General features: G+C 39.3%; 1 protein-coding gene across 36 annotated transcripts in view; it reads right to left on the bottom strand.

The window, feature by feature from the left end:
• LOC106880568 (kinesin-like protein unc-104) overlaps positions 1-27,500 on the bottom strand; it is a 267,934-nt gene that overhangs the window by 17,277 nt on the left and 223,157 nt on the right. For all 36 annotated transcript variants that reach the window (XM_089340891.1, XM_089340887.1, XM_089340888.1 and 33 more), the window contains 6 exons: positions 17,580-17,651; positions 16,380-16,531; positions 15,276-15,381; positions 14,107-14,221; positions 12,773-12,858; positions 190-296 (listed from right to left, as the gene is read on the bottom strand). In XM_089340891.1, the coding sequence (XP_089197017.1) occupies positions 190-296; positions 12,773-12,858; positions 14,107-14,221; positions 15,276-15,381; positions 16,380-16,531; positions 17,580-17,651 (638 nt within the window). The remainder of the gene's footprint in view (positions 1-189; positions 297-12,772; positions 12,859-14,106; positions 14,222-15,275; positions 15,382-16,379; positions 16,532-17,579; positions 17,652-27,500) is intronic.

Below are 27,500 nucleotides of genomic sequence, written 5' to 3'. Positions count from 1 at the left end.
ATTGGTCGTTTCAATTAACGGTCAATGATGTGTAATTCACAGACCAAATAAATTTAATACAGATTCACCCTATTAAAAAAGATTCACCCTATTAAAAATATATATATATATTCACAGACAGACAGACAGATAGATAGATAGAACAAGAGTGAAATTATACCAGAAGAAATGAGACAAGTGATTATTTACCTGGACTTCCAGAATTGTTGCAACGGCGTAGGAACAATTCATAAACCCCCCCTAGTCTGTTGGTGTCCTTGCGAGAATAACCTCCAGAAAATAGGTTACGCAGGGATCTGAAATAACAAAATCAACAAGAATATAAAATAAGTGATCTGGAACGGAACTTTACACCACAAATCAGAGTTTGAAACAGGTTTAGTTTAATCCTTTAATCCTCGACTCAGTATATAAACTATTGAAATTCAACATCAAGTTCAAAATTGAAGTTGTGTCTCATGTGGGACTCGTTTTAAGGATGTAATTGAATCAATTTAGTTTGCAGATTTGCCCCAGGTACTGCACACTGGGTTTTAACCTGAAACCATGTGGTGTTGCAAAATGAAGTACTTAACTATACAATCATGCCTACATCCACATAATCACTATCATCATCATTCTCCTTTTTGTGTGTCCGTTTCCATGCATGCATGGATTGCATTTTTTTTGCTTCCTTTTTTGGCATTTCAAAACAATATGAAGATGGAAGACTTTGCAAGCAAGCGGTATCAACCATGGCAAGCAAACTATATGCCATCATATTACCAGTTATGAAGGTTGCAGGCAGTCTAACAAATTTTTCTTTATACATGTTTATCAATGGGCAAATTTAAGTTCCACATTGCAAGTTAGAAAAAGACATTTGTTGATTACTGTGTAGTCACACCATGGCAAGCTATATCTACTTTCCATTGTACTTAACATATTTGGTTTTTTTTTCGAAAAAAATAATGACTAAAAGAAAATTCACCCTGAGTCCTATATGCGAAGTTGGGACTTCTATGAGCTTTTATTGCACTAAAACCTTTTCTTCCTGAATATGCACCATGTGTAATGTGCCAGTGAATCATGCACGCCATCAATTACAGTATTTGAAGTTACATGGAGGGATCTATTGAGAATTTTGTATCTGTGTCATAACATCATAGAGCAGCAGCAACGAGAGAATAAGAACCAGACTCACCAACCCTTTTTGCATGTTGAACCAAAACAAATCTTTCAGGTAAGCCAGCAGTACCCTAGCAACTCTCATACATAAGCCTGTAGTACCTTAACACTCTCTCAAGTAAGCATGTAGTACCTTAACATTCTCTCAGGTAAGCCAGCAGTCCCCAAGCAATTTTTCAGGTAAGCCAGCAGTAGCCTAACAGTCTTGAAGTAAGCCAGTAGTACCCAAACAATTTGTCTATTTTAAGGACTTTAATGTTATCTTACTAAGAAACTGACAACCGCTCTTGTGTGACATCATGGACAAAATGTTCTGTTACACTCTGTAAAGACATCCAGGAGTAGAAACCAAGCCAAAATAAAACATATGAGTTCTAGTCTATGGGTATAATGGCTCCCAATAAGAATTGATTCAGACCATGATGCCTATCCAACCCATTCCAGTTTGGAAAACAGATGCAGAAACCATTATCATCATTATCATCCTTATTATTATTATTATTATTATTATTGGCTGTATCTGTAAACACTACAATCTGGAAGTGAGCTAACTGAAGAAGGCACAGCAATAAAGCTAAGGCTACATTTATTTGTTTGTAATAGCTGAAGCGAATGCTAAAGGAAGGATAATTTAATGGTATTTTAAACTGCCTTAAATGGAATATATTTGCTTGTTCATATCATCATCATCATCATATTGTTCTGACCAAACCAAGGAAATTATGTTTCCATTGATATTTCCATTGCAATTCCTGATGGTAGTGTTCTATATCTCTCTCACTTTTTTTATTTTTCAGTTGACTGGAGGCATCAGGATTTGAACTCAGAATGTTCAGAGCTACAATACATACCACAAACTAACTAGTTAACAGTGTTAAAATTTTCACTAATCCTGAACTGGTGATTTTAATTTAAGCCCTAAAGGATAAATGACATAGTCGACCTTGGCAAGATTTAAAATCAGAGTGCAAAGAGCTGGAAAAAATATGGCAAAGCATTTTGTTTGAGGCCCTAATGACTTTGATAATTCAATACTTTTAGAAAATATGACTTTAGAAAAAAGCTATTTTTATAACGTGGAAGTGCAATGGCCCAGTGGTTAGGGCAGCGGACTCACGGTCATAGGATCGCGGTTTCGATTCCCAAACCGGGCGTTGTGAGTGTTTATTGAACGAAAACACCTAAAGCTCCACTAGGCTCTGGCAGGAGATGGTGGCAAACCCTGCTGTACTCTTTCACCACAACTTTCTCTCACTCTTACTTCCTGTTTCTGTTGTGCCTGTAATTCAAAGGGTCAGCCTTGTCACACTGTGTCACGCTGAATATCCCCGAGAACTACGTTAAGGGTACACGTGTCTGTGGAGTGCTCAGCCACTTGCACATTAATTTCACGAGCAGGCTGTTCCATTGATCGGATCAACTGGAGCCCTCAACGTCGTAAGCGACGGAGTTCCAACAATTTTTATAACATTATATTGCAGAGAAAGATTTTTCTTTTGTCGATATCTATTGCTTGTCATGTAAGGACTTGCAGCATGTCACTGCAAACATGCATACCAAAAGCTTGTCATTCCTGCTGTAGAAGCCACCTTCTCAGCTCAAAGGAATATGATAGATTGAATATAGGACCCTGGTGTATTACTGGTACCCATCTCATTTATCTCAGAGAGATGAAAGACGAAGTTGAGCTTCTTTAGATTTAAAATCAGAGTGTTAAAGGTTGCTTTCAAATGTATACATCCTCAATCATTCTACATCTAGGTAAACCTGAAGTGGATACAGTTTAAGCGCCCTGCCCTGAATCATAATAAAATACTGAAAGAAATATTTTAAGACCCGTATGCTGGTAATCTAATACTTAATCTACTTAGCCATGTCATTTTTTTTAGCAAAAAACATTGATTCTAAAACATAAGTAAACATGGAAAATACTTCAGAAATCTCTGCATCATCTTTGCTCAGAGTAAATTAATATAACAAAACAAGAAAATAAAAACCATAGTCCTAGTTCAACCTCATCCTTGTTAATGAAATTAGGTAAATGGAAACAGTATGGAAGCCTGTCAAATAGGTTAGGCTCAGCCTTATCCACATTAGTGTCATGCTGTTTTTCTGCTCAGAGATTACATTAAGAGTATAAGTGTCAGTGGAATACTCAGTCACTTACGCTATATAATACAATATATAGTTCCACTGACCAAAGAATTGGAACGCTCTTTGAAAACATCACCCTGATCAGAATTGCATACATACATACATACCTACATGCTTGTTCATGATTTGGCCATAAACAAAATTAAGTCAAGCATTATAGAAACAATACTTACAGATTGAAACATCCAATACTGAAAATACAAGACATGAAACTTATTGTCATCATCATCATCATCATCATTATCATGATGTTAAATGAAATCAATTTTTGGTTTTCCTCATGTTGATTGTTGACCTCACTTAGTGCCAGTGCCATTTAAAATGCTATAAAAGGGCACCCAGCCTTGGAAAACATGCCAAACCAGACATTTGGGGGGCTTGGCACAGTCTTCTAGCTTACTGGGACCTGTTGATGCATCCAACACATGCCAGCATGGAAAACGAATGTTAAATGATGACGATGATGATGATGATGATGATGAGATATAAAGATCCCCAAGCACGGGCGTGGCTGTGTGGTAAGAAGCTTGCTTCCCAACCACTTGGTTTCGGGTTCAGTCCCACTGCATGGCACCTTGGGCAAGTGTCTTCTACTATGGCCTTGGGCTGACCAAAGCCTTGTGAGTGGATTTGGTAGACGGAAACTGAAAGAAGCCAGTCGTATATATATGCATGTGTATGTATGTATGTGTGTGTGTGTGTGTGTGTGTCCCCTGCCATTGCTTGACATCCGATGCTGGTGTGTTTATGTCCCCGTAACCGAGCAATTCAGCAAAAGAGACCGACAGAATAAGTACTAGGCTTACAAAGAATAAGTCCTGGGGTCGATTTCTTCGACTAAAACCCTTTAAGGTGATGCTCCAGCATGGCCACAGTCAAATGACTGAAACAAGTAAAAAAGTAAAAGAGAGAACATTTCCAACACACACAATTTAGAGTCTGTGGATAATACCATAAGTGTGTGTGTGTGTGTGTGTGTGTATGCATGTGTGTGTGTGTGTACGTGTGAACATACACATTTATTGTGACATCTATTATGAAATGTGCATGCATGAGTTTATATATTTGTTGACTTGTGAGTTTGTGGTTGTTATTGTGTTATTTTTTCACCCTTTTTAAAGCCTAGCCAGGCTCATGGGCCCAGTTTCCTAGATTCTATGGCGTATGCGTTCTCCCCAGGTGACAACTCACCCTAAATTCCATTCCAGAGTGATGGACATCAATGGTTTGCCATTTTCGTGGCCTATCAACATCATGTAACTGAATCAAGTTGGAGGTGAACTGAATCACCAGTCCAAGACTATAGAAAAATAGTGTTGGAGAGAGAGAGATAGCTAGATAGATAGAGAGAGATAGCTAGATAGATAGAGAGAGAGATAGCTAGATAGATAGAGAGAGATAGCTAGATAGATAGAGAAAGATAGCTAGATAGATAGAGAAAGATAGCTAGATAGATAGAGAGAGATAGCTAGATAGATAGAGAGAGATAGCTAGATAGATAGAGAGAGATAGCTAGATAGATAGAGAGAGAGATAGCTAGATAGATAGAGAGAGATAGCTAGATAGATAGAGAGAGAGATAGCTAGATAGATAGAGAAAGATAGCTAGATAGATAGAGAGAGATAGCTAGATAGATAGAGAGAGATAGCTAGATATGTTTTTATTATAGCCACACAGGGCTGAACACAGAAATTGGACGAAATACAAGCGTAGAGTTTTTCATTTTCGAGGTGGGCTGGGTGGGACACACAAAGAAAAGTCAAATCAATAGGGATTGTAATCGTTGGGGTGTGTGGTGTACAAAAATTATAAATCTTCCCAAAAACGGGAATAAATATTGTTTACAGTTTAGGTGTATCCTTGGAGTGAAAAACCTACAAAAAAGCACCAAGGTCACCTCAGGCAGTTCAAAATGTACATAAAAGTAAGTACCTTTTCTCTCGTTTTCTCTTTTTGTTACAAATTAATGCTTAAAATGGTGTCGTCTTTCATACTCACCAATTTTGCCACATTTACCCATTTTTTATTGAAGCTTTCATTCGACAACGCTTTCCTCTCTATCCTCATCCTCCTTTTCAAGTGGTACTTGAAAAAGTTGACGAGGGACTGACCAGAGAGGAAAGTGTTTGTTTGTAAACCTTTCAAACGCGTCCACCACACACATTCTTTCGCCATAGCTATCAGTGTTATGTAAACCGTTTTTCCTTCCCGTTTAAAGGAAGGTGGCGGAACAATATTCACGATAGACTCGGCCGATAAGCGGGCTCGTCCCACACGCGACAGCAGCCGTTCGACGAAGGTCCACAGCTCTGAAATATCTGGACACTGCACGAGTGCGTGCAGAACGGTTTCGTCGCTCTGACCGCATCTCGGGCAGGTCGGTCCGGTGGTTTTCGAACCGTGTCTGTAGACCTTCTCTCGAACTGGTAGTGCGTCCCGATAGCATTGCCAAGCCAGGGATCTCTGGAAATTATCCATAGGCCCCGGCCCGAACGTTGTCTTGAAAAGGCGAGTTAGGAATTTCTCGTCGACACCCAGGTTTGCCCCGAGAGTGTCGTCGGACCTCCCCTCCACTAGTCCTCTATAGAACGCATTGGTCGTTTGTAAGTTGCACAAGTTTGATCCCGGACGGCAGAGCTGTTGTAGAGCTTGGCGACACTCGCGGTGCCAATCGCCCAGTTTCGGTCTCTTTTTGATCCATGTTTGCAGTTCGGTGAGTGAGACGAGCTGCGGGAAGGCGAGCCTCACAAACGGCGCCCACACCTGTTCACCGTCTTCAATGAAGTTCCAGAGATGCCGCAGTCTCAGCGCATGTCTGCGCATCATTAACCACGGCATCCCCAGTCCTCCATGTAACGGTTGTTGACAGCAAATGGATCGCCTCACCATCGGAACGCCACCCTTCCACAGAAAGCGGAAGAGTATGCGTTCTAGTTTCGTGATGGTGGCATTGGGACAAGGTACGACGGTCAGGCGGTAATCAATGACTGATGCGATATACGCATTAGCCACCTCCGCCCGACCTTTTAGAGATAACTTTCTCTCGGCCCATGTTTGGCTGAGTTTGATTACTCTACTGGTGATTTCGTCCCAGTTCTTATCCATCTGGAGGTCCGGATTGAACCAGACCCCGAGCAGTTTAACCGGTCCGTCCGTCCAGCGTCCCACTACGGAGTCACTGTTGGACGGTATAGGCTTGCTTCTCCAGGTGCCGAGTAGCAAACCCACCGACTTTTCCGGGTTAAGTTTTGCTCCTGTCACCGTTTCGTATTCTTTAAGTGTCTCGCTTAGCATCTCGACGTGCTTTTCGCTCGACACTATGACGGTGACATCGTCCGCATATGCAGACACGCTCGTCCCGCAACCCAGCTCCCGTGGGATACCCCTCAGTGTCGCCAGCTTCCGCAGTAGTGGTTCGAGCGTCAATACATACAGAAGCGCCGACAGGGGACATCCCTGACGGACCGAACGCTTGATGTCGAAAGGTTTTGACAGGTGACCGTTCACCCGAATTACCGATCGGATGCCGCTATACAAGGCAGCGATCCAACCGCGGAAAACGGGACCAAAGCCAGCCGCCCTGAGGACGGCCGCCAGGTATCGATGGTCCACCCTATCGAAGGCTTTAGATTGATCTAAATTGATCAACGCCCCACCCATGCCAGGATCCTTAACTACCCTGTCCATGATGTAGCGCATGAGGTGGAGGTTGTCATGGATGCTTCTGCCCGGCACTGCGCATGTTTGCGCCTTGTCGACCAGTTTATCGATGACAAGCGCCAACCTCTCGGCTATTACTTTGGCCAAAATTTTCAAATCTGCGTTGAGCAGAGTGATGGGCCTGAAATTATCTATAAAATTCCCCTTGTTTGGGTCTTTCTTCAGCAATGTCACTGCACCTCGGCTCACGAAACTGGGAATTCTCCCGTTTTGTTGCCAGTTGCAGTAGACTGATGCCAAGAGGTCTCCAAACAAGTCTGGCATTTGGCAATACAGCTCGTAGGGTAGACCATCCAATCCAGGCGACTTATCCCTCGCGCAGCCCGCCATAGCATCCCTTATTTCAGCAGCTGTGATGGGACCCTCACAACACTCTGCTTCTCCCGCCGTGAGCCGCGGCAGGCCAGTCAGGTAGGCACTGAAGTCCATCCTGCGTTCCGACCCACCGCTCGCACCAAACAGTCGAGCAAAGTGCTGTTGAAAGGCCCCACACATCCTTTCGGGTTCGAGTAAACTGCATCCTTGTTCATCAATTAGAGACCGAATAGTGGCTCTGTCACCGCGTTGCGCCTCCGCCACCCGGGCTTCTCGCGCAGCTTCGATCCCTTCGTTCCTTAAGGCACGCATTTTAGCTCTGACGACGCAACCTTCGTGTTTGGCGTTGAGGTGTTGGTCGAGGGCCATCCTCGCTGCCAAAACGTTGGTTGCGCTGCCAGTTGTAAGTGCCTCTTCTAGTTTCTTGACTAAGTCTCCCTCTATTCTATTTCGATCTATCGCTAGTTCTTTACTAAACCTAATAGATTCCGATTTAATTGCTATTTTCAGGGCAAACCACCATCGGTTGTTAACGATGGCTCCTGTTAACGCCCTCTTAATTAATTCGTTAATCCGGTTCCTGTAAACTTGCCGCGCTAAGAGCGAAGCGTTCAGTTTCCAGTAACCGGGACCCTGCCTATGTGTTTTATCTAAGTCGAGCGTACACGTCACAAATTTGTGATCCGTGTAGCTGACTATTTTAAATTGTGGACATCCTACACTAACTCTATCCGCTGTCCTACATAGAACTCTATCTAGATACGATCTCGACGATCCGACGCGGTTTGTCCAAGTCCACGTTGGCACGTTCGGATAGTCGAGTCGGAACCTGTCAGACAAATGGAAACGTCTGAGCAGGTCTTTAAGGCACTTACATCCCCTTCTACTCCTATCCATTCCCACATAGTCTAGATGCGTGTCCAAGGTAGCGTTCCAGTCCCCTACTAATAGTAAAGGTCTTGACGTTCCCAGGAAAAACTCTAGACGTCTAAAGAAATCCGCCCGACCCGTTAAGGACGGTGCATACACTGCCATCAGACGGAAAGCACATCCGTTTGTACCATCGACGTCCACGACAACCAGCCTACCCTCCGGGTCTAGGAATATTGGCCTTACTTTTAGGTTCAGACTCTTTCGAAAAAACACCGCGGTACCACCACCACCCATGTTTGGCAGACAGGGAGAAAAATAAATGTCGAATTGTCCGCCAAACATGGACTTGAGGGTCCGCGGGTTACTGAGTCTGGTTTCACTGATAGCTATTATTTCTATGTTCTGTGACCTGATGTCATTTAGAAGATATCCTTGCTTCCAAGCTGACGCCAAGCCACGTACATTTACACAACCTATTTTAAGCATAATTTAGTCGAAAAGTGTAAAGAGTCGAGAGAGAAGGTTACTTACTCATTTCGACAGTTTTACACTGTTCCTCCTTAGAAGTGTCTATGAGTAAGTCTTTGTATAATTTTTTAGAGAGGTATTTTTGGAAACCCCCTACCGCATTTGGATAGAGGGATTTGAGTGTGTGGTGCTGTGTTGGTGTCAAATGTAATATTTTTATATGTTCTGGTGGTGTTGTTCTTGGATGATTGTTTGTTTTCATGTCATCTTCACATATGTTTGTGTGATATGCAATATACTCCATTAATTTTATGTCTTTTGTGTTTATGGCCGAGAGCATTGTATGCGTTTTTGTGGTGTTGGTGTTGGTGTTAGTTTGGTTTTGTAAGGGGCTTTCAGGGTTTGTGTACCTCCCTGCTTTGCTTGTGCTTGGTTTTGTCTTTTTTAATCTTTTTCTCTTACCCCCTGTGGCTATCTGCCATTCCACTGGACTGTCATCGTTTGACGAAAAGTCCGACAGATCAGAGGGGGGTAAGGGCAAGGCATCAGGTTCTATGCCTGTATTGTGTGGTGTGTGTGTTGTTGGGGATTTAGGTTTTGCATTTGTTTTTTCTTCGTTGATGTTTGTTTTCTTCGTTGTTGTTCTTGGTATTGGTGTTGGTCTATCTTTTGATGTTGGTGGTGGTGTTGTTTCCCTAATTGGTTTTGGTGTTGGAGTTGATTGTGGTGGTGTTTTTTCTTTTCTTGGTGTTGATGGTGATGTCGTTTGGTTTACTTTGTTGATGATCACTTGTGGGTTTGGTGGTGTTGGTAGCAAAGGTTGTTTTTTATTTATTTTTTGTTTTGGTTGTAACTGTTCTTGTTTCTTTTTTTGTGCCAAAACGCACTTTGAAATTAGGTGTTCTTGGCTTCCGCAGAGGTAGCAAAGCGGTTTTTTACCCTCCGCCACCACATAGAGGCTTTGTCCATTTTCCAAGTGAATCACATTCGGCAACTTTTCCAGTGAATCTTGATCCATCTGGATCAAAATTTCAATGCTTTTTCCGGTCCAGCTGTTATTATGAACAACAGTGGTTTCTAACACATTTATTGTTTTCAAATGAAAACATATCGCCGAAGTAATCCACTTGGACTCAATTTCCGGAGGGACATTATTTATTTTTATTCTACTCACTCTCTGTCCCATGTAGTATGGGACCATGATTAGTTCATCATTTTGTAAGGCTTCCATACTATACAATTTCGCCTCTTCTTCATTATTGAAACGAAATTGTACTGTATTAAATTGCAAACCCCAGTTTATATATTCTTTAATTTTCATGATTTTTTTGGCACATTTCTCAATTTCTGTTTTTGTAATTGGATTTGTTAATTTTTTACTTTTTCTTATTATTTTGTAAATGATGGTTCTTTTTTCCACGTCTTCTCTCACTTCTTTTGGGGTATGTAAAATTAAATTTTGTCCGGACGTAGAAAAAAGGGACCTGGTCTCTATAAGTTCTTTGTTTGTAAAATGTAAAGTTTCTTTTTTTTGTTTTAGCATGTCTGCAAAGTTTTTGTTGTTGTTGTTGGTGGTGGTGGTGGTGGTTGTGGTGTTGTGGCTTCTGTTCATTTTTCCTTCCTCTCTTTCGCTTGCTGTTTGTGAAGAGAGTAAAGGTTGAGTTGAACTGTTGCTGCTGCTGCTGCTACTTTTGTTGTTGTTGTTATCGTTGTTGTTGGTGGTGGTGGTGATGATGGCGTCAGCAGCAAAGGTGCTTACATCAGAGATATTTGTGACGGTTTTTACGCATGGTTTTGTAACCTTGGTTACAGTTTTGTTTTTGTTGTTGGTGTTGTTGGTGGTGACAGGGCTTTTAACAGTATCGATGACGTTGACAGCTTTGACTTTAGAATCTGTTGCTTCATTCTTTTTCTCGATGTCTGTTATTGTTTTGGTGTGTGTGCGCGTGCATGATTTATTTTTTTGTTCTCCTAGCGTCTCACGTCTAGGAAAATGTTCGTTCATTAAAGTTTCTGTCCAGCGTTCTATGACTATGTTTCTCGACATTTTTCAATGTCGAGAAGAAAATATATAATTTTAAAAAGGTTGAAACTGCCCCTAAAGGGCCAATTCCTACCTTGAAAACACAATAAAAAGAAAGTTTGGTGCTTCACACACCTTATATACAAAAATTCCAACAAAATATGGGCAATAAAAGGTCAAATAAACGTTTACCTTCGCAGCCGATGTGACAGCACGTCCGTGAGAAGAGATAGATAGATAGATAGAGAAAGAGATAGCTAGATAGATAGAGAAAGATAGCTAGATAGATAGAGAGAGATAGCTAGATAGATAGAGAGAGATAGCTAGATAGATAGAGAGAGATAGCTAGATAGATAGAGAGAGAGATAGCTAGATAGAGAGAGAGATAGCTAGATAGAGAGAGAGAGATAGCGAGATAGATAGAGAGAGAGATAGCTAGATAGAGAGAGAGAGAGATAGCTAGATAGAGAGAGAGAGAGATAGCTAGATAGATAGAGAGAGATAGCGAGATAGATAGAGAGAGAGATAGCTAGATAGATAGAGAGAGAGATAGCTAGATAGAGAGAGAGATAGCTAGATAGAGAGAGAGAGATAGCTAGATAGAGAGAGAGAGAGATAGCTAGATAGATAGAGAGAGAGATAGCTAGATAGATAGAGAGAGAGATAGCTAGATAGAGAGAGAGATAGCTAGATAGAGAGAGAGAGAGATAGCTAGATAGATAGAGAGAGATAGCGAGATAGATAGAGAGAGGGATAGCTAGATAGATAGAGAGAGAGATAGCTAGATAGAGAGAGAGATAGCTAGATAGAGAGAGAGAGATAGCTAGATAGATAGAGAGAGAGAGATAGCTAGATAGATAGAGAGAGAGATAGCTAGATAGAGAGAGAGAGATAGCGAGATAGATAGAGAGAGAGATAGCGAGATAGATAGAGAGAGAGATAGCTAGATAGATAGAGAGAGAGAGATAGATAGATAGAGAGAGATAGCTAGATAGATAGAGAGAGAGAGATAGATAGATAGAGAGAGATAGCTAGATAGATAGAGAGAGAGATAGCTAGATAGATAGAGAGAGAGAGAGAGATAGATAGAGAGAGATAGCTAGATAGATAGAGAGAGAGAGATAGATAGATAGAGAGAGATAGCTAGATAGATAGAGAGAGAGATAGCTAGATAGATAGAGAGAGAGAGATAGATAGATAGAGAGAGATAGCTAGATAGATAGAGAGAGATAGCTAGATAGATAGAGAGAGAGATAGCTAGATAGATAGAGAGAGATAGCTAGATAGATAGAGAGAGAGATAGCTAGATAGATAGAGAGAGAGATAGCTAGATAGATAGAGAGAGATAGCTAGATAGATAGAGAGAGAGATAGCTAGATAGATAGAGAGAGATAGCTAGATAGATAGAGAGAGAGATAGCTAGATAGATAGAGAGAGAGATAGCTAGATAGATAGAGAGAGATAGCTAGATAGATAGAGAGAGAGATAGCTAGATAGATAGAGAGAGAGAGATAGATAGATAGAGAGAGATAGCTAGATAGATAGAGAGAGAGATAGCTAGATAGATAGAGAGAGATAGCTAGATAGATAGAGAGAGATAGCTAGATAGATAGAGAGAGATAGCTAGATAGATAGAGAGAGAGATAGCTAGATAGATAGAGAGATAGCTAGATAGATAGAGAGAGAGATAGCTAGATAGATAGAGAGAGATAGCTAGATAGATAGAGAGAGAAATAATGTGTGTGTGTGTGTTATTTCTTTACTACCCACAAGGGGCTACACACAGAGGGGACAAACAAGGACAGACAAACACGGATTAAATCGATTATATCGACCCCAGTGCATAACTGGTACTTATTTAATCGACCCCGAAAGGATGAAAGGCAAAGTCGACCTCGGCGGAATTTGAACTCAGAACGTAACAGCAGACGAAATACAGCTAAGCATTTCGCCCGGCGTGCTAACGATTCTGCCAGCTCGCCGCCTTTGTGTGTTTACATTAGAAATGAGACAGAAAAAGGAGGGATGGTAAATAAGATGAGCACACATTACCTTGGAGCAGTTAGTTTTCCGTCACGGGCATGGATAAGCAGACACAAGTCTTTCGTGATGTAGGCAGGCTGGGCACAATTATCAACCTGAAGAAATAACCAGAGGAATATCAGTAACTTCATTCACAATAACTAAAACAACAAAAACATTAGAAGAAACTAAAAAGAAAAAAAAGCAATGTTGAGCTTTAAAAAAAAACTCCTTGAAAGTAAATTTTTCACAAACAAATTTATGGAAAAAGACACTCCACCTGTGACTATCCCTATTTTTGTATAGGATCTCAATTCTGTTGTGGTGGGTGGGTCTTATCGAGTATAGTAATGCACCACATATCTCAGTCTTCTGCCATCTTCTTCATAAGGTTAAGCATTTTGAGAACAGCCTTCAATACTTTGGACTCCCTCTTCCACAACTTTCTTCCACTTTAAGTGTTTGGCACTTCTTAAAGCAACTGTCCATTTATCTCAATAAAGGATGTGCTCAGAGCAAAGCTGGACAAAGCCATGTGCACCAGACTCTTTAACAACTCTGTCCTACCTGTGCTCTTAAATATAAATGAGACATGGACTACTACGTTGAGAGAAGCACATTGATTGGCTGAGACATGGACTACTATGTTGAGAGAAGCACATTGATTGGCTGAGACATGGACTACTACGTTGAGAGAAGCACATTGATTGGCTGAGACATGGACTACTATGTTGAGAGAAGCACATTGATTGGCTGAGACATGGACTACTACGTTGAGAGAAGCACATTGATTGGCTATGATGCAAAGGCCAATGGAACAGTCCATGCTAGCAGCATCATTACAGGAACATATTCAAACTGAAATAAATTCAAGAACAGAGCACAACAAATGTGATTGCAGAATAGTGAATGCACAAGTTGTACAGGACCAGCATGTCACAAGTTTCACAGGAACAGGTGGACCTGTGCAGTGGTTGAGTGGAATCCAAAAGATTGGGAAAGGCCACTCGAAAGGCCTCCATGAAGATGGAGAGATTGTTTAGTCAAGCGATTTGGGACAAGATGGAAAAGAATGGTGCGTCAAGAAAAGAATGGAAGTGCATTGTGACCAGTGATATATAAGGTTGATCGACACAGGGATATAAATATGCCATATATACACACATATATAAATATATAGTATATATACACACATACAAATATACACCATATATACACATGTATACTGTACATACATGCATATATACACATATATACCTGCATAAATACACATATATACCTGCATTAAATACACATATATACCCGCATAAATACACGTGTATACCATATCTATATATATGCATATATACACATAATATACTAACCTCCAAATATGCAGATAATGTCATGAAGACTTTCTCTCCATAGGGAGTCACTCGGTTCAAAAGAGGAGAGTTGTGAAGGGAACTGTCCCAGGCAGCTTCAAACCGGAAAAATATCCTAAATGACAAAAAAAAAAAAAAAAGACAACATATTAATGATTATGAAGAAAAATCAAGGAGAAAGGTAACCTAAATGCTGCATGAAGATTAATACTAAATATCACATGAAAATTATGCTAAATGTCACATGGAGATAGTGCATTTATGCCACATGAGAACATTGAGCATTTATGCTAAGAGGATAATTCTAAATACACTGTGAAAATGCTACTCCATGAGGCAGATGTTAAATGATAAAAAGAAAATATTAAATGCCACATGAGGTCAATGTAATGCAGTGCATTATCATGTCCAGCACTAAACTACTTCTGCTAACTTCCCAACTTCAGCATTTAAACCAGCCATATCCAGCCCTGATAGTCTACAGGTTTTGTGTTCAAACTGACCAAATATCATACAATATCCTTCAAAAAATATACTATTATATCATTGAAATTTAGAAGCAGAAAGATAATGCATGACTAATTCAAAACAATGTGAATAAATGAGCATTATGCTTTACAGAATAATCTGAATGCTAAATGGTTAATGCTGACAGATAGGAAACAGGAGGGAAAGGAAACAAACTGTATGCTGTAGATATGTTATTGTGTAGTGAAATGGAGGGGAAAAAAAAAGAAGGAAAATAATTAGATTCAATGATTGATTCTGAGGAAGAAAACTAAGGGATACAACTCTGAAATTGAAATGTATTAAACATCTAATGTTCAGATTACTCTGTCAAATGTAATGCTTATTTATCCACATTGTTTTGAATTAATCAGGTATTATCTTGTAGCTTTGAGAATTTTGATGACATGATTGCATATTTTTAGAATGATGTTTTAGGCTAGGTGCGAGAGGCTGAATCTGGGCAGTTTAAACATAAAACAAGTAGAACAGTAAAGTCTGATCTTTGGCAAATGTGGTGACAACTATCGATATGTTTCAGTCTGATTAGACCTCCTCAGAGAAGCATAGCCTTAACATTGTCAACCAGATGCTGGATGACCAAGAGATATGAAGACTTTTTTTTATATGTAATGATATAAGCTTTCAGACATTAAACTTACCTATCATCATTGGGTTGCTGTACATAGTGAGCAGGGAAGAGACTCAGAGACAGAACAGTATTCTCGCTGTCCACATCTCGATAATCCAGAGTATTTCTGATACGACCTGCAATGACAAAAGTTACCATTTATCAGCACTATATTTGGCTTAAACACACAGACACACACAAAGACCAGCACTCCACTCATAAACACACATACATACAAATACATATTTACATGCACACATACATATACATTACAACATACACACATCTATCTTATATTTGGCTGTTTACACATTTACACACATAAATACCACCACACAAACACATACTCATATACACACATAAACAGGCTTTGCAACATATACACACCTTATTTAAAGCACACATACATAAACACTAACACTTCTATAAAACACACACACACAACTACATTCACTTGCATACATAGACACACACATTTTACAACATACTACCACCTCACTCATAAATGCACACACACAAATATATACTCATAAACACATACTCATATACAAATATATGCCTGCTTTACAACATATGTGTCTTAGTTAAAGCTCACACGCATGCACACACACACAATGTAATCAACCATCTCACTCATAAAAATGCATGCACAAATACACACTTGTAAACACACATACACACACAAGTAAGTGCCTCCATGATTTATAAACATACACACATAACACACACTATTGAACACAAACACACACTATTGAACACAAACACACATTGTAAACAGACACACACATATTGTAAACACAAACACTGTGTAAATATACGCACTGTAAACACATATACAGATTGTAAACAAACACACACATTAACACACATGTACATACACATTGTAAACATATACGCACAATATAAGTCCCCCCCCACACACACACTGTAACTCACCCCCCCCCACACACACATTATAAACCCACACACACACATACATTGTAAATCCACACACACCCTGTAACTCACCCCACACACACATTGTAAGCCCACACACACATTTACAAATTCTGTCCATCACATTTAAAACACCCAGATGCACTCAATGTCCACATCTACTAAATACTGTTTCCAAAAGGAAGAATACAGTGCTTACCAACTACAAGTTCCTTGATATCCCTCCATATCAAGTCTGGTCCTTTCTCGTGAACAATGGTTATGGTGATACGTCTTTGTATACCCTGGTGGAGAAGGTAGGTGCCGGCACAGGGCAAGTCGTCAGAATGGTCTACAACTGTGGGTACGTACCTAATGATGAAAACAGCCAAATATAACATAGATGATGATGATGATGACGATGGTGATGATCACACACACAAGTCTTTTTTATCTTTTATTTGTTTCAGTAAAGCACTAGGGATGGTGCCACTTAAAAAGTACTGGGAATGGTGCCACTTAAAAAGCACTAGTAATGATGCCACGTAAAAAGCACTGGGGATGGTGCCACGTAAAAAGCACTGGGGATGGTGCCACTTAAAAAGTACTGGGAATGGTGCCACTTAAAAAGCACTAGTAATGATGCCACGTAAAAAGCACTGGGGATGGTGCCACGTAAAAAGCACTGGGGATGGTGCCACTTAAAAAGTACTGGGAATGGTGCCACTTAAAAAGCACTAGTAATGATGCCACGTAAAAAGCACTGGGGATGGTGCCACGTAAAAAGCACTGGGGATGGTGCCACTTAAAAAGTACTGGGAATGGTGCCACTTAAAAAGCACTAGTAATGATGCCACGTAAAAAGCACTGGGGATGGTGCCACGTAAAAAGCACTGGGGATGGTGCCACTTAAAAAGTACTGGGAATGGTGCCACTTAAAAAGCACTAGTAATGATGCCACGTAAAAAGCACTGGGGATGGTGCCACGTAAAAAGCACTGGGGATGGTGCCACGTAAAAAGCACTGGGGATGGTGCCATGTAAAAAGCAACCAGTGTATCTGTAAAGTGGTTGACATTAGGAAGAGGTTCCAGCTGTAGAAACCATGCCAAAACAGACTATGGAACTTGATGCGACCCTGTCCTTGCCAGTGCCTGTCAAGCTATTCAAACCATGTCATCATGGAAGACAGATGTAAAATGATGTTTACGAATAATAGTGTCAATTTGAAAACATATGAATTTGGAAACAACAGCTGAATAGACTTTTTTTTGCAATGTATTATGTTTAAAAAAATTATTATTCAGTGATTTAAGGAAGATGGATTATTTACATAAAAAGGGTTTTAAAACAATCATTTCCTTGAAATACATGAGTTTGACACAGACATAAAATTTTAGACCTTAAAACTGTTTACTTACTCTCCATTGGGTGCAAGTTCGCAGATTTCAAACCAAACCAAAAGGTCGTATTTTGCATGAACTGGAGAAGTACTGTGAAAGAAAGAGAGAAAAAAAAGAATAACAATTAGTTTTATCAACAAAAACAGATTAGAATTTTATTAAAACAAAAAAAAAAAAATAATGATGGCTTCGTAGGTAGGTATGAAACCAAAAACAAGAATATTGGTCTCAAATTTTGGCACAAGGCCAGCAATTTTGTGGGAGGAGGCTAATTGATTACATCAACCCCCAGTGCTCAACAGATGCTTATTTTATTGACCCCGGAAGAATGAAATGCAAAGTAGACCTTGGCAGAAGTTGAACTCAGATCATAGAAACAAATAAAATGCCACTAAGCATTTCATCCAGCATGCTAATGATTCTGCCAGCCTGCCACTTCAATAGCAAGAATATTACACAGGAACAAAAAGTAGTAGTAATAGTAGTAGTAGTAGTAATAGTATGACTATAATTTGGGAGTAATAAGAGTAAGTTGGAGGAGGGTGTTAACCTCTGACCTGCTGCACTTTGTTACAGAAGAGGAAATAATATCAGCAACAAGAATATTCCTAACTGAAGGCAGAAGAATTCAGATTCATGGGGGAGGGTGGAGATATGGTAGAGGGGAGGGAGAGGAGAAAGAGAGAGAGAGAGAGAGAGAGGCAGAAAAAGAGAGAGTGAGAGGAGGAGGTAGAGAGAAAGAGAGAGATGTTAAACCCTTTAGCATTTAAACCAGCCATATCGAGCACCCAGATATTCTCCCTGTTTTCTGTTTTCAAACTGGTTGGATCTGGCCTCTGACACTTACCCTACAATGTCATTCTAAAAATAAACAATCACATCATCAAAGTATCGCAACTACAAGATAAGCTATCATTAAGACAAAACAAAGTGAATAAATAAGCATTACATCTGTAAAATGTAATGCTTATTTATTAATCTGCAGGCTAAATGGTTAATCAGTTCTCAAGTATGTTAGAATGTATATCCAAAGTTAAGGAATTACAAGCATCTCTTGTCCTCATTCCAGTTCCATTCAGTGTAGTCCATTTCCTCATTGTTAGATACCAATAGTGGAGGCGCAATGGCCCAGTGGTTAGGGCAGCGGACTCGCGGTCATAGGATCGCGGTTTCGATTCCCAGACCGGGCGTTGTGAGTGTTTATTGAGCGAAAACACCTAAAGCTCTATGAGGCTCCGGCAGGGGATGGTGGCGAACCCTGCTGTACTCTTTCACCACAACTTTCTCTCACTCTTTCTTCCTGTTTCTGTTGTGCCTGTAATTCAAAGGGTCGGCCTTGTCACACTGTGTCACGCTGAATATTCCCGAGAACTACGTTAAGGGTACACGTGTCTGTGAAGTGCTCAGCCACTTGCACGTTAATTTCACGAGCAGGCTGTTCCGTTGATCAGATCAACTAGAACCCTCGACGTCGTAAGCGACGGAGTGCCAACATCAACAACATCAACAACAACAGATACCAATAACTTATTGAGACTTATAGAACAAAAGATCTATTCTAACTCGCAATCAGTCATACAATACAAGACAAAAAAATTGAGTCTAAAAACACAACTCTCACAAAACACACAAACTCATGAATCACAACAATCTTTTGCTGCTGTTGTATTTAGCTTCAAACCAGCCCTGGTCAAATAGATCTATCCTATGATCCAAGGCATTCCTATCATGAACATCCTTTCTTTTTAAACAGTATATTTCTTATTTCTTTATTGCCCACAAGGGGTTAAACAGAGGGGACAAACAAGGACAGACAAAGGGATTAAGTCGATTACATCGACCCCCAGTGTGTAACTGGTACTTTATGTATCGACCCCGAAAAGATGAAAAGCAAAGTCAACCTCAGTGGAATTTGAACTCAGAACGTAATGGCAGATGAAATACCGCTAAGCATTTCGCCCGGCGCACTAACGTTTGTGCCAGCTCACCGCCTTTTTAAACAGTATATTTCTGACCACATCTTCCAATAGGTCTGTCCATTCTCTCTTTTTTGCTTTTGTTTGTTCGTTTTTTCCATATTAAAGTCAATAGTGTACAATATTAGAAATTTGGATGTTATTTCTAGCATATCCAGTGACTATATAAGGCAGTGGTTCTCAACTGGAGTCCACAGAAGATTTCTTTGTTAAAGTTTATCTACAATAAATTGGTTCTACTTTTACAATGCACAAAATATTTTAATATTTTTTTTTACAATTCTTAATAATAATAATATAATGGGGCATTTTAAAACATCAAATGTTTATTAGGGTCCAGTAGAGTAAAATAGGAATCAAAGGGGTTCATAGATAAAAAAAAATAGTTGAGAACCCCTGGTTAGGGTGTTGGATTCATGATTGTAAGAATGTAGTTTCGATTCCTGGACCAGGTGATGCATCGTGTGCTTGAGCAAAACACTTCATTTCATGTGGCTCCCGTCCACTCAGCTAGCAAAAACAAATAATCCCATACTGGACCAGTGTCCCATCATAGGGGGAATATGTCTGTTGCAGAAGCTGGGAAACACCTTTATGAATTTATATGACTTGAGAAGGAGCTATATCCTTTATGAGGGTCTTTCTTTTTCTCACTCTTAAATTTTTGTGCTAGAGATGGTTGACATTTTTCAATCACAATATCGTATGTTGACTGTAACAAAACAAAAACAGTATGGCTGTTGCTGATGTTCTTGCTGTCATTTAACCCTCAACTGATGAGAAATTTTAAGGATTTCATAAGTAATCAACAACAACAGCAAAAATAAATATATGTATTCTGTGCATCTTTTTTCCTTATAATTCCTTAATTTCAAATTCAAACTTCTAATCCTACCAAATTTTATGAAGAAAGGATTATCTCCCTTGTATTAACTACTTGCTCTGAACTCTGAGTAGTCCTACAATCAAAGGCATTCTAGTTATTATCATCCTCTCTTTCTAGAGAATATCTAAAACAACGTTATGCATTAATTGCTATATGTACATACATACACACACACACACACACACACACACACACACACACACACACACACTCACACGCACACACACATACATACATGCATGCAGTCATAGATACATGTATATACGTACGTACATATGTACTGGTTGCCAAGAATGTCTGTTATATGTAAGTGGTCTGTCTGTCCAATAGTGTTACACCACTAAACTTAGTGGTTATTTAAGCAATCTATTTGTGGAACCACTTCTTAGCCAATAATGTTCCCAGCTCTATTCTGAGCATTTGTCAGGGTCTCCGGTATGAGTTAAATGGCATGTGACTAGTGAAACCAGGGTATGTTGAAATCATGGCCTGCAGCGTGGTGAAAGTGAACTATTTCAGAAAATAAGCTCATTGAATCAATGGTGAATATCACCAGATGCCAAGCAGATGAACAGACAACAAACTGTCAATGGCCAGGATCAACCAATTCGCTTAGCAAACTACTGCGAATTTTATCAGTAACTGTACAGATGAGATATTTCAGCTAGTGAAAGACCAGTGTGACTGGTTTATGGATTCTGTGCATCTTTTTCCTTACAATTCCTTAAATTCAAATTCAAATTTCTAATCCTACCAAATTTTATGAAGAAAGGATTATCTCCCTTGTATTAACTACTTGCTCTGAACTCTGAGTAGTCCTACAATCAAAGGCATTCTAGCTATCATCATCCTCCTCTCTTTCTAGAGAATATCTAAGACAATGTTATGTATTAAAACATAAACCAGGCATGCAAACCACATCACTCGATCAGGACATCTTGGCATGGGAGTGTTACACTAGTGGGGGCAAGTTGCCCAACTGGATGATGAAGAGAACTTTGCTTGTCATCATTTAGAGGTCAATAAAATAAAGTACCAGTCAAGTACTAGGACTGATACAATCAACTTACCCTTCCCCTCAAAACTACTTGCCTTAAGCCAAAAGAAGTGGTGACCTTGGCAGAATCGTTACTGCACTAGAAAAAATGTTTAGCAACATTTCTTTCAACCTTACATTGAGTTCAAATACTGCTGGGGGTTGACTTTGCCCTTCATCTATCAGGGTTTTTAAAATAAGGACCAAATAAGCACTGGAGTTTTTGTAATTGATTTATCCTTGAAATTGCTGGCTTTGTGCCAAAATTTAAAACTATTAATATTAATTTTATTATTAATTATTTAACCCTTTAGCACTTAAACCAGTCATATCCAGTCAAAATTTTCTACTGGTTATATGTTTTTACTGGCCAGATCTGGCCTCTCACAGCTACCTTACAATATTATTCTAAAAATAAACAATTATGTCATTGAAATCTCAAACCTAAAAGAAAATGCATGACTAATTGAAATTAATGTGAATAAATAAGTATTACACTTGACAAAGTAATCTGAATGCTAAACAATTAAGTAAGAAATTACACATAAAATATAAGAAATTATGAAATAAAATGAAACAAAATATTTTTAAAAAACTGGAAGAGGGGAAATATATGTTCTATACAAGTAAGATTAAATAATAGCCTTTATGGGTCCTTTCGCCCCTTTATTATTCAAATGAAGGATAGTCCTCATAGCCATCTGAATCAGCTTTTAAACTGGAGTATAGAAAGAATTGTTAGGGGTTAGTTAATATTGTTAATGATTGAAGGGGTAAACACGAAGAGCATTAGAATTCAGGTAAAGCGAAAGAGATAGAGAGAGATAATCACTATTAATGTTAACTGTGTACACAGCATACCAAAATGAAACAGAGAGAGAGAAAAAGTGAGACACACAAGGGTAAAAAACACCCCACCAAAACATCTGGCAACATTTCTATTCGATTGAATGGAATATAGTCTAAACAAAACCAAAAAGAAAAAGAAAAAGAATTTACATGCTAAAAACACACGCACACACATACATACATATCACCACCACTACCACCACCATCTGTCATAAATATTTTCTTTCTTCACCATGCAGAACATAAATAGACCACAAGAGTCCACCCATTAAGGGGATAAAAATAGGTAAAACACACACTCATTTCACATTATATATATATATATATATATATATATATATATATATATATAAACACTGCGCTGGTATGGACATGTGGTGAGAATGGAGGAGGATAGCTGCGTGAAAAAGTGCCACACCCTAACAGTTGAGGGAACCCGTGGAAGAGGTAGGCCCAGGAAGACCTGGGCTGAGGTGGTGAGGCAAGACCTTCGTACATTGGGCCTCACCGAGGCGATGACTACGGACCGAGACCTTTGGAAATGGGCTGTGCGTGAGAAGACCCGGCAAGCCAAGTAAGATCGTTGCCAGTGCCCCTGGACTGGTTCTTGTGCGGGTGGCACATGAGATGCACCATTTTGAGCGTGGCCGTTGCCAGTACCGCCTGACTGGCTCCTGTAGGATTTTCGAGCGAGATCGTTGCCAGTGCCCCTGGACTGGCTTGTGCGGGTGGCACATAAAAGACACCATTTCGAGCGTGGCCGTTTTCGTGCGGGTGACACGTAAAAGCACCCACTACACTCTCTGAGTGGTTGGCGTTAGGAAGGGCATCCAGCTGTAGAAACTCTGCCAAATCGGACTGGAGCCTGGTGTTGCCATCCGGTTTCACCAGTCCTCAGTCAAATCGTCCAACCCATGCTAGCATGGAAAGCGGACGTTAAACGATGATGATGATGATGATGATACACAACAAACAGTTGGGTGCAAAGAGAAAAGGTTCAAAGTGTAAAGAAGTAAGAAAATGGAGTAAGAAAAACTAAAGAGAAAAATAGCACAATGCAACATTTGGGTGTAGAATGTCTTGCAAGGTGTGTAGAGTACAAAGTGTATGGTGTAGAATGTGTTGTGTAGTGTGTATGGAGCTCAGCATATTGTGTACGGTGTAAGATGTATAATTTATGGTGTAGAGCATATTGTGTATGGTATAGGATGTATAATCTATGATGTTGAATATATTGTGTACAGTGTAGGGTGTATAATGTCTTGGGTAGTGTGATGGTACAGAATCTTGTGTAAAAGGGCCTACGGTGAAAAATACATTGTCTAGGGTGTACAATGTATGATATAGAATATATTAGGCATGGTGTAGGGTGAATAATATATATTGTAGAATATAGGGTATAGGGTGTACAATATATTGTGTAGCATAGAATAATAGAATATACAAAGGTATAGAGTATAGATTATGTGTAGAATGTATAGCATAGAATGTATCGTGTATTGTGTAGGGTGTATAATTTATGGTGTAGAGTATATTATATAGGGTGTATAGTGTAGAATGCGTTGTGTAGTGAACAGAGTATAAAATGTATGGTGTAGAATATATTGTAGAGTATAGAATGCAGTGCAGGATGTTTTGTTATCTCAATGAAAATGTTCATCCACAGATTTTAAGTATTCAAGTCAACAAAGGAAAACATATTTATTTATATACACCCAATCTCTTATATAAGTGAACAGATTCTGACATAAATAGACTATGTAGTACATATATAACAGCTTTCTCTCTCACTCTGTCTCATGCACACGCATCCATTCACATCAAAACACCCTGTAGACACACATGTACCTGTAGACAAATACATATTGATCAACATAAATACTAAAACACACACACACACACAGATACAAACATCAAGAACATATACATATATAGTTCTTTCTATCTCTTATGCACAAACTACTATTCACATACACACAAACACACATACCAGCATACACACAAATGTACATTGATCCACACACATAGACACAAAATGTATATGCACATGCAGGAAGACACACACACAAACATACACACGCATGCCATCAAATTCTATCTCATAGTCATCCCCTATTCTGTAAGAAACCTTAGCCCTCTGTACAGACATAAAGAATAAGATCTATTAGTGAAACAACCTAGAAACTAACAAGAACATATATCATCCAGATTGCAAAGTGATTGGCAGTAAAAACCATGCCAAAACAGACACAGAAGTATGGTGCAGGCTTCTTCTACCTGGTCAGCTCCTGAAATACTCTGAACAAAGTGCTTAGCAGCATTCCATCCATCTTTACATTCTGTGTCCAAATTCCACCAAGATTGGCTTTGCCTTTCATCCTTTCTGGGTTGATAAAATAAGTACCAGTTGAGTACTGGGGCAATGTATTCAACTCATCTCTCCACCCTGAAATTGCTGGCCAAAATTTGAAATCATATTTACCCTACAATGTTATTCTATAAATAAATTACCATATCATTGAAATTTCAAAGCTATGAGACAATGCATGAGTAATTTTAAAATGTGAATAAACAAGTATTACATTTGACAGAGTGGAGGCGCAATGGCCCAGTGGTTAGGGCAGTGGACTCGCGGTCGTAGGATCGCGGTTTCGATTCCCAGACCGGGCGTTGTGAGTGTTTATTGAGCGAAAACACCTAAAGCTCCACGAGGCTCCAGCAGGAGATGGTGGCAAACCCTGCTGAACTCTTCCACCACAACTTTCTCTCACTCTTACTTCCTGTTTCTGTTGTGCCTGTAATTCAAAGGGTCAGCCTTGTCACATCGTGTCACGCTGAATATCCCCGAGAACTACGTTAAGGGTACACGTGTCTGTGGAGTGCTCAGTCACTTGCACGTTAATTTCACGAGCAGGCTGTTCCGTTGATCGGATCAACTGGAACCCTCGACGTCGTAAGCGACGGAGTGCCGACAACAACAACAACAACAACATTTGACAGAGTAATCTGAATGTTAAACAGCTAATGATTGTGCCAGCTTGCCACCTTGGGGCAGTCAGTGATAATAACAGAGGTAAGAGAAATGATATAAACTTATCTTGCATCTGAAATGTGCATACGATATCTTAAGTGATTTCTGATATTACTTTTTTCTTTCTGTGGCTACAAAATTCAATGTTATTTCCTCTTCGCAATTAAGGGGTTAAAATGGTAAAATAGCATTGAAAAGCAGATATTCAAAATTTGCTGCAAAATCTTAATTCTGCTACCATGAAACAAGTGACGACAAGGTGGGAGAGAAGATAACAGTAACTAGTGAAAAAGGAAAAACACTAAAATGGTTCTCACAAACATTCGATTCCAAAATAAGCACAAAACACTCAAATAATATCCAAGAGAAGTCACATATATAATTCACTAAAGATCAAATATTTTAAAGACTGCCTAGTTATTTATAAAAAAATTAATCTATTTTGGCTAAATACATGGGAAAGAATGGATGTTATTAGCTATTCTGAATAAGTTCTGACTGAATATGTTTATGTCCTCAAAGCTACTGATTAAATTTATTATTAAAGCAGAGTTTCTAACTATGGTCATCTTTTCTTTTTCATCGGCAACATTATACTAGAGATTTGCAATTTGGTGCGTAACATCTCAAAAACGGCTTTGCAGTTACACTTGCTCTGTTTGTGTGAATAAAACATTGGATTTTAACATTTTAGTGCAGATTACTAATGAATATTCATTAATGGGAATTTCAAGAGTTCTTTTATGGGGAAAAGCTGAACTTCCTGATAGGAATTCAAAGAGATGTTATGCAAATGTTATGTAGAACTCAGAGAAGAGAATTAAACCAAGAAAACAGGTGATGTGTTACGCCAAAAACATTTTAACTCAGCAAATCTTCTACAGCAGAAAATGTAAAAAGAAAAACCCATAATTTATATCTGTTTGCATATATAGAGCAGGAGTGCAGGCATGGCTGTGTGTTCAGAAGTTTGTTTTGTAGCCATGTCATATTAAATTCAGTCCTATCAACTGACTTTTTGAGCAAATGCCTTCTACTATAGCCCTGGGCTAACCAGAAACTCGCAAGGCGGCGAGCTGGCAGAAATGTTAGCATGCCAGGCGAAATGCTTAGCGGTATTTCGTCTGCCGCTACATTCTGAGTTCAAATTCCGCCGAGGTTTTTGCCTTTCATCCTTTCGGGGTCGATTAAATAGTACCAGTTACGCACTGGGGGTCGATGTAATCGACTTAATCCATTTGTCTGTCCTTGTTTGTCCCCTCTGTGTGTAGCTCCCTTATAGGCAGTAAAGAAATAAGAAACTTGTGAATGAATTTGGTAAGCAAAAACAAAAAGAAGCCCATTTTGTGTGTGTACATGATTTGAGTGCATTTGTAACTATGGGTCTCAACACTGCATGGTAGTTGTAAACAAGTATCACTGTCATACAAGCAGTGTCAATCATTTCCAATCTTTCGTGAAAACATATCTAGTCGTAGGAAATATCACTTTGCTTGGAAACAGGTGAAAGTTGGTGACAGGAAGGGCGACTAGCCGGAGAAAAATCTGCCTCCATACACAAATGGAAAAGTGGGTATCAAAGGAATGATGATGTCAGAGACATATTGTGAAACAAAGGAAGAGAGATAAACGAAGAAGGTTTAAAACAATCACTCTATATTACATAAAATGAAACTATATGGCTTAAAGCGAAGTGATTTGCTGTGTGAATCGAACATGCTGAAACTATTATGCACCAATAGAAATGCAGAATATATATACAAATTATGTACACATATATATGTTTATATAAGTGTGTGTGTGTGTGTGTGTGTTAATATACTTCTACACATCTGTATGTAGCAAATATGTGCCTATACAAATATGCATATCCAGAAGATATATATATATGAGTTATATATACATACATATGTTTATATAAGTGTGTGTGTGTGTGTGTGTGTGTGTGTGTGTGTGTGTGTGTGTGTTAATATGCTTCTACACATCTGTATATAACAAGTATGTGTCTATACATACCTGCATATCACAAAATGTATAAATATATATGTGTGTGAATGTGCATGTACATATCTGCATGTGTATACATATGCATATACAAGCATATGCACATGTGTTTATGTGTAAGTCTATGCGTGTATGCATGTGTTGATTCATCCTCCAA

Source organism: Octopus bimaculoides, chromosome 24, assembly GCF_046866305.1.
Source record: "Octopus bimaculoides isolate indiv1 chromosome 24, ASM4686630v1, whole genome shotgun sequence".
Classification (NCBI taxonomy): domain Eukaryota; kingdom Metazoa; phylum Mollusca; class Cephalopoda; order Octopoda; family Octopodidae; genus Octopus; species Octopus bimaculoides.
The sequence above is the reverse complement of the archived record's forward strand: the minus strand, read 5'-3'. Positions and strand labels throughout refer to the sequence as shown.